This window comes from Larimichthys crocea, chromosome I (assembly GCF_000972845.2).
Source record: "Larimichthys crocea isolate SSNF chromosome I, L_crocea_2.0, whole genome shotgun sequence".
Lineage (NCBI taxonomy): Eukaryota > Metazoa > Chordata > Actinopteri > Sciaenidae > Larimichthys > Larimichthys crocea.
In genome coordinates, this window is record NC_040011.1 from 43,588,592 (window position 1) to 43,597,486 (window position 8,895).

Below are 8,895 nucleotides of genomic sequence, written 5' to 3' on the forward strand. Positions count from 1 at the left end.
ACAAAGTCAGTGAAAAGAGGATCATTCTTCTTGTGGTGGTTGTGTTTTGAGTCTTACTTCACTCTGTGGGACGTGTAGGTGTAATTATTATAACTAGATTACTATAATCTATGTAAAGAAAGATTATTATAATCTGTCTCTTATGCTATGAAGAGAAAGTCACTCACAAAACTCACTGATGGATTAAACATGAGCCAGATATACAGTGTAACATTCTTGACTATAGGTGTTATGGAATTTTCTATCCTTAGGTTACACAAGGTCACGTGTGGGCCTTGAGGTCCTCGGCAGTATTAGTTGTTTGGCTTTGATTGAGAACAGTAGGTGCCAGTCTATCTCAACACTGTGGTGTCCAGGGTCGAAGAGACCTGTTGCTGCCTTCATAGACATAATAGATAGCTTGTTGTTGACGTTCTAATCTGTGTCTCCAGACTAGAATATGCTGACAATAACACCTCCATGAGTAAAAACATTCTCTTTGACTAATTCTGGGCGTGTAGTATTTGTGGTGTTATCTTTGGGTTTAAAGTCGATCCACCAGCACGAGTTTGGCAGAATGTGAGACCGACTCAGGCACTTCTGATGAACTTTGAGAGTGTCTCTAATTCTCCTTGGCCAAGTGTCAATAAATAATACAACATAAGACATCAGAGGCTGCTGAACACTTTCTTCCCTCCTGACCTCACCATTGAGCTTTGACTTCAGCAATTTTTCCACAACAATAGGTACCAAAAAATATATCAACTTTACAGGTATGTAAATTCTAATTTAATGCACTAGATCTTTCTAAAAAACAAAACAAGGTGTGTAACGTGTGTAAAAGCATAATGTTAAGTCATTATTAACGTAATAATGTATATCTTATGCTTTGGTCTTGCAGTCGTTAGTGTCAGACTTCAGCTTGTTATCATCTGGAGGGTTCTCCTGCTTCAGTGCACTAGCCAGCGACAAAGAACCGCTTGCTGGTTTTTGACTCTGTAAAATTCATTGCTGCATCCAAAAAGAACAGAAGTTGCACCATTGCATCATTGGAGGAGGTGTTGCACCTATAAAGATCTATAGAGTGGGAATACATCTTGTAAATTATGCTGACTACATCTAGTGTTTCATGTCAACTTGAACCCACTTCATGGGAAGTTTTGGGTCAACTTGTTACGCAGTGTCGACCACAATCACAACCGGTCATCTATGTTTGATCAGAGTTACAGAGACGGTCACATAAACACTTTTCTCAGATACTTTATGTTGGTTTTACTTTAATGTTTAACTTATTTGTAGGTTGCATCATACAAATGATTCAACAAACCGATCGTTGCAACATGTACAATTCCACATAATCATAAAATAGTCGTTACAAAAGCATTTATAGTTCTTCTCATGAACTCTTTCTCCCTTTCTCTCTCTTCCACTCCCTCTTAGTTTGCATATCCTCTCTGTGCCTCCTTTTCTGGTAAATCTTGAACACAGCAGCTTGTGTAACCGTAAAAAGCGCAAACTGAAACTGAAAGTGTGTGAAGTGACTGAAGGGGTGGAGAGAAAGAAGGAGAAGAGCGGCAAAAGACGGGAAGGGAGAGGGAAAGACAAAGGAGATCACTCTGTACCACAGCAATCACGCCAAGGTGAGTCCCTACATGTTTCCCCTCTCTCTCTTGTCTACGGTTAAACTCTCTTTTGATGGAGTTGGACCAGCTGACAGTCAGTGTGTTTGTGTGTGTGTTTGTGTGTGTGTGTGTGAAAACCTTTTTTCTTCATGTTAAACTGTCTTATTCCAAATATGTGTTGCTCCATCACACATGGGAGAAGTTTGCCCTCGGGGGGAAGGATTTCTGCCTGCTATTATTTTGTTTAAGAAAAGAAGAGAATCCAGCCCTGAAGCTTGTCCAGCTGTGAGTGTAATTGTGTGTAATTATAAACCAAAACCTGTATGATTCTTTCCTGACAGATGCTGTGCCTCCAGGATCAGGATGCTCTCATCCCTCGCCCTCGAGGGGCTTTGCCTAAGGTGTGTGCTGCAGCGCTGGCTGCCGTAACAATAGGAAGTGTCGTGTTTTTGTCTCCCCAAAGGTTATTTGGCTGGGTTGCAATGGTGATACTCATCCTGACGCTTGGACCTCTGCTGCACGGGCTCTGCCTGCTAGCAGAAGAGATGCTGAACCATTCAAACACGAGGTGAGAGAAGGCCGTGTTTGAGGATAATCTGGACAAAATGTTCAACCTTAATGTTTGCAGCCCGGTCTGAGTTAAACCGACTTCAAATTAGCTCCGCTCTACAGAGCGTTTTGGTGTCTTTCAGCTCATTGTTAGAGGCCGGAGGGTAAAAATAAAAGCACACCAGCCACCGCCACAAGGAACTATTAATTATTTAACCATTTGCTTCACAAAAACACACGTGATGAATGATCTGTATGTTGGAAGGCTTAGTCAGAGTTATGGTTAACACCCTAGAGGGCACGTTTGCTGTTCAAACACAAGGCGGCAGTGTCCAACAGTGCTTTTCTTATTGACAGTTTCATAGTTTTAGATCAGTACGACACACACTTTGCCGACAGATCTTTTCTATATAAACATGTTTAAGCAGGCGGTGTTAATGCAGACGCGTAGATCACTTACCAGGTAAACGCAAAATAACAAAAGGTGTCTCAGGAGTTCGGATAAATCATGTGAACAGAAGTCCAACAATGAAAAAGACAGGAAGTAAAGTAACACAAGACGCCTGGAGAAAGACCAAAACCCATTTTATGATTTGAAGTGATGGTTTTCATTTTAATTTGATAATATTAAAGATATTTGGCCAATCCTTTAGCTCTCCTGCTCCCTCTCTGTCCTGTTTTAAGATATTTTAGCCATGCTTATGTGCCTCTGGGAACAGTATGTTTACAGTAATAATTCATGAGTTTATTAAATGTTTCATTGATGATTAAACTGTGACACAGTACGGGACAACAGTAGCCACTTTCCTTCTTTGTTTCTACCAGGCATAGAGGCCGAGGGCTGCTGAACCACATGCTGCCAGCGTGTGGTTTGGGGGGAAAGACGCTGCTGGCTGCAGGGCTGGCCGGTCTCCTACTCTACCTGGTCGGACATCCTCTTCGACACGAAGGCCAGTGCTGGAAACTCCTCTTCTTGTCCTCGGTTCTTTACCCCCTGTTCAAAAGCCTGGGAGTTCTGGTGAGGTTCACACTTCATGTATTTGACATGCTTTGTTTAAATGTAACGCTAGTACAGCCCTTCAAATTAGCATGCAGACATCTCCTAATACAACTCTGCCATTATCCATGGTAAGTACAGGGCTACGTGACAGATGAAGCTCACTGTGGCACCCAAATTCAGCCCAAGCTTGGGTGTAGCTGTCGAGTTATATCTAAAAATATGTTTGTCCTACATAGTAAAAGGCAGTTTGGGTGCAGGGATGTCCTTTTCGTTTGCCTGGGTGAGGTCTTCTGACATCCTTCTGACTGTTTCTGTGGTCGGTGTGCAGGGTCCGTCAGAGGTGGAGGTGTCGGACATCTGTGAGGGGAGGAAGATGAACGTGGCCCACGGCCTGGCCTGGTCCTTCTACCTGGGATACCTGCGACTAGTGCTGCCCCGTCAGTAAAACCAAAGCATAAGCCATAAAATATGAATCTTTGTCAGTCTGTTGTTGTTAATCATGTCATCCGTATGTGTCCGTTCAGGTTTGGAGGACTCCATCACAGCGTTTCGTGCCACCCATCAGTCCAGCACCTTCTGGGGTCGGGGCAACAGGAAGCTCCTCATCCTCATACCGCTCAACGCCAACATTTCTCACAAGCTGGAGGACGAGGACGACAGCATCCATTTCTATGACAACCTCCCCAACAATGAGATAGACAGGGCAGGAGTCCGGGGGCGGGTCTACAAGCACAGCGTCTACAGAGTACAGGACGAGGATGGGAAGGTAGGGATGGAGAATAAAAGTGTCATTTAGATGATATCTGTGTGCCATCCATCCATCGATCCATCCATCCATCCATCCATCCATTCGCTGTACTTTTTATAGTGAAAGGTGGCTGAAAATATCCCAGCGTGCACTGGGCAAAAGGCAAGGAAACTCAGCTCTGTCTCATACCTTTATTATTTGAAGGCACAGACCTTAAATCAGACTGCAAACTGATGAAGTTACCCATCATTTTTCTGAGCAGAAATGCCTCTCTGGTGCACAGCAAACATTAAATAAGGTAAACAGAGAAACCTGTGGTTTGAATGCCACCGAGCTACTTGTGCTGTGATTCAACTCAGCAGTCAGTCTTCTTATTGCCAGTGTGAGTTGAAAGACTCGGTGCGTTGACATTTTCTCCTTTGATCAGATTTGTAAAGACCGCACAGCTAAAACGCGACAGAGGAAGAAAGAGTGGAAGTAAAGTGACAGACTCGAGGAGGTTGTTTCTGTATGTCATGTTTGAATATTTCAAGATACCCGTCAATGTGCTCTACATTCAGTATGTTTGATGTAGCAAATCTAACAATGGTTGTACTCAAAATCATCCTCTGTAGTTTAGTCAAGTGGGGGGGAAAGTGATGAAAGCAGAGCTTCATGTGAAACCAGAAATAACCTCCGGTTATATCAAAGTGAATAGCAGGGTGATGTTTTTACAGTTTATTTTACAGGTGACGAGGAATATTTACTTTATACTTAGAATCTGATATATCTGCTAACAGTTAAAATTTTACAATAAAAGATGTGACGATCTTATAATTTACTTTAAGGCCTGAACCAATTTTTATCATATATAAGTATATATAAGTAATAATCACCAGTATAACAGACATTAACAAACAGTAGGCTATTCAGATACAGACAGTTCATGCAGGATCCTGAAGCCACACTTCTCTTCTTTATAGTTTTTGAACCATTCATCTTACGTCCACTTACTACCCCCCGTATAAAAATAATAAGTTTATAAAATAGCAGCAAATAGTGATGAATGATACTACGACACCTCAGACCACACTGTGAACAACCAGGGATTGCAACAAACTGAACTGGTTGGACAACACGGCAGTGTTACTCAAAATCGGTCTCAGGACCACTTCATTTTAACTCGCTCGGAAAAAGGGGACTTTTTTTTCTCAAGTGTTTTCCATTATAACGTCAAGTTTGTCCCATCACGGTTTTGTAATAAACTTCCGAGTCAAACGACGAGAGATGGAAACAGTCCAGAAAGTTGTCATAGTGTACACAGTATTTTCCACTTTCCACTTCGACACTGTGGTGACATCTGCAGTCGTCTGCAGAGGACGGGGAAAAACAGAAAAAGACTCAACAAACTGGTCCAGCTCAGGTCCTGGACTGCCCCCTTAGACTCAACAGAGGAAGTGGGGGAGAGGAGGATGTTAACAAAGCTGACATCCATCATGAACAACTCCTCTCACCTCCTGCACCTCCTGTGGAGGCCTTAAACAGCTCCTTCAGCAGCAGACTGCTACTCCCACCATGTAAGAAGGAGCTCTACCACAGCTGTTGGACGCTTTAACACCAGCATGACTTCATGACTTTCTTCTATATATTTCTGATCCACCTCGTGCAGACGAGCTGCTGTGACAAGCGTAGGATCATTAAAGTCTGGATGTTCAAGCTGATACGAGTGATTGGACCTCATTAGATATTCATCAGAATATCTTTTTACTCTAAACATTACCCCCTATAATCCTGTAGTTGTCTTGTCTGTACTCTTAATGTACTGTCAGAGTACAGTACATCATCTCCAGCATGCTGTTTTCCTCGTGCAGCACAGCATGAGCATCACCTCCTGGTTAAACCTGAGAATTCAGCAGGGAAGATCTCATTTAGTAAAGCACAGTAACAGCCCCATCTACCTGTAAAACATGGTAATCAGACAAACTTCCACAACCTTTTAAAGGATTATTTGTCCCTGTAATGTTATCTGTCTGGGTGTCTGTTTTATTAATGTGTGTGTGCATGTTTGTGTGTGTACTAAACAGGGCTATAACTGTGCGGTGGAGTACGCTACGCCTCTGCTGACACTTTACAACATGTCCCAGGAGAGCAGGGCCGGTTTCGGGGAGCCTGAGCGCCGACAGCAGGTTCTGCTCTTCTACACAACCCTGCAGGACATTCTGGAGAACTCGCTGGAGTGTCGCAACCGCTACAAACTCATCTTACTCAACGGTAGGGAGACGAGCCAAGTGTGTGAACAAACTGAAGACAGACCTCGCCGCATGAGACAGACTGCTTTCAGGGAGATTTCAGCTTTTAGTGTATCCACTTGAGGATTGACAAGCAGGATGTTTGTGTTTAAGTGATTTCTTGATACTCTGTGGGTTTATACAGCACAGTGTGTAACCGAAGTGAAGCATGGAGGTCAGAGATCAGTGCTGGGAACTTTTCTAGCTTTGGTCTAATTATCTCAGGCCTCATGTGAACTTTTTATCTTTGTATTGACAGTAAGAAACCCGATTTCCTGACATAAATACTGTGATTTTTAGTTATTAGATTACACTGGGGAACACAATTTTTGTTGAGTTAGGTCTGACAGCTGTTTTTAATTTTTGAGTGAATCCAAATCACATCAAGTTTTTGAACTACAGGATCCCTGTTTTCTTAAAAAATATGAAAAATACTGTACTTAACAGATATTGTTTGTTGAATCCTCATGAATTTCAAAATCTGCATCATTGCTGTTACTGCGTTCTTCAAACATCACTCAGATCTTCTAGAGGAGGTAGTCAGCTGAATGAGGCACTGGTCTTATAGCTGACGGTAGATTTTATTTTTCTTCTTGAATCCTGATGTTTTCACTAAACAAATGATCTTTTTGCTCTTGTCAAACCATGAGGATACCAAATGCCAACTTTTCACGTGTTCCTTTGGTCCACATCTGTAAACTCTTCCGACACACTGCTTGCACACTTTGTGAGGGGCCCATAGCTTTGTCTTGATCACAGAGTTTTACTTTAAAATATGCAAAATATGCTTGTTTGACAAATGCACTGATGTTTGCTTTCCTCTGACTTGGAATGGTGAAACTAGCACAAATATAGCAAAGGGAGTCAGGGTTGTTTAGGCATTTACGACGAGAAGTAGCAGGAGCAGACATGATCTGGAACAAAGGAAATATATACCTATGGAAATAAAACGCTAAGATGGAATAGTTACAAGCTTTGAAAACTACAAAAACATAAAAGCATCAAACCAAACAGAACTTACAACGGTATGCCCATGGTTACAAGGTGAAGAGAAAAGCACAGATCCTCTTTATTCTACTATGCTGGCTTTCTGTGTGCAGATATTGACAGTACTGACCTATTGGGAGCTGCACACACCTCTCACCACACTGTCTCTATTGTGACTGCACAAACATGTTTCCACGTAGCTGAAGATGAGTCCAATCGTAATCAGCTGGCAAGTCTTACTACAGCTGATCATGTGGAACTTTGCTTATCTGGAGGGTCAGCAATTTTGGAAACAGCATGAATTTTAGTTTTAATCAGCATAAAAATCTCATTTTTAAAAAAAATTGTTCCTCAGTGTTATCACTGACTTAAAGGTCTAGTGGTGTAATCGCTGCATTGCAATCTCCTCCCATCACCCTCACGTCCCTGGTGTAAAGAAGAACACTTGAAAAGGCCTGTTCAGAGTCAGCATTTAGTTTGTTTGCTCCAGGATACTGTAGAAACACGATGTTCCTCCATGGAAGATGACCCGCTCCAACTGTAGATATAAAAGGCTCATTGTTAAGTAACAAAAACAAAAAAGATTCTTATTTTCAGGTGATTATACATGCATGAAATCATAGTTATGAATATTATATTCCACGTCCGCCTTAAACAATCAACAAGGATGCTGAAACAAACCATACATCATGATGTTTCTCTTCTTCTTCTTCTTCTAGACGAGCATGAGGACGACCCTCACTTTCTGTCCAAAGCCATCCTCAGACACCTCCAGCAGCAGGAGAAAGAGGAGTTCTGCCTCTCCCCGCCTCCTCACCAGGAGGTGGTTCACCCGTCAGCGAACGCTTCAACCGACTCGCCCAGATGTGCTGCAGCCAATAACGTGTGGTGCTGCTCTGATCCGATGAGCAGGGAGCCCACGCTCATGTTCAGCCTGGACAAACCTCAACCTCTGAGGCAACCGGTGGAGAACACCGACAATTATCAGGGATTCATGTAAACACACACACACACACACACACACACACTCTGTCACGCCGTATGTTTACACATCAAAGCTGACAGGTTGGTTAAGATAAAATCTTTAATTTGAGGTTTTCTACAAATAACAGAGACAATAGAGACTCGCTACAGTTGTAATTGTGAAAACACAGATAAATACAGGTGCTCTGTTGGCTCACCTGACAGCGTGTGAGCTCCATGTATAAAAGGCTGAATCTTTACCAAAGTGGCCTGGGACCAAGACCCTTTCCTGCATGTTGTCCCCTCTCTTTATCCACTTTCCTGTCTCTCTGCAGATTTTCTGTCCAATAAAGGTAAAAAAATATGAATATGTACTGTAAAGGAAATGCCTCATATAGGAAAACTGACATTTCTCTAAGACTTTGTAGAAATAATTCTGTGGTAGTCGCTCTATTTCCACTGCAGGACGACATGGATCGAGACTGTTGATGGTTGCTGTCTTTGTACGCCTCTCCTTTTTTTGTATCACTCCTGTCTGTGTCTTAAATCTACACTTGAAATAAAGCACATATGTAGATGCACTGACTTGTCTTTATACATCGCTCTGGGTGTAAACTGATGCATACATGTGTGCGGTGTAAACACCACAACAGACAACAGCTTTATTTAGTGCAGAAGGAAGTGTTGCAGCCTAAAGCGTTATTTACCAAACAGGACATGACCTCCTGCTAACCTCCAGTTACAGTAACATGTAGTTAAATGATTAGACTTTTAGCCCTG

At 42.4% G+C, this 8,895-nt stretch overlaps 1 protein-coding gene across 1 annotated transcript; it reads left to right on the forward strand.

Annotated features, from left to right (window-relative positions):
* The first annotated feature begins 1,472 nt into the window (after nt 1-1,472).
* Nucleotides 1,473-8,694, forward strand: sting1 (stimulator of interferon response cGAMP interactor 1). Its single transcript, XM_010732873.3, has 7 exons — nt 1,473-1,619; nt 1,943-2,169; nt 2,976-3,168; nt 3,479-3,587; nt 3,675-3,916; nt 5,962-6,148; nt 7,872-8,694. Exons 2-7 carry the CDS (start codon nt 1,943-1,945, stop codon nt 8,150-8,152), a joined length of 1,239 nt encoding a protein of 412 aa, XP_010731175.3. The 5' UTR covers nt 1,473-1,619; the 3' UTR covers nt 8,153-8,694.
* The last annotated feature ends 201 nt before the right edge of the window (nt 8,695-8,895 follow it).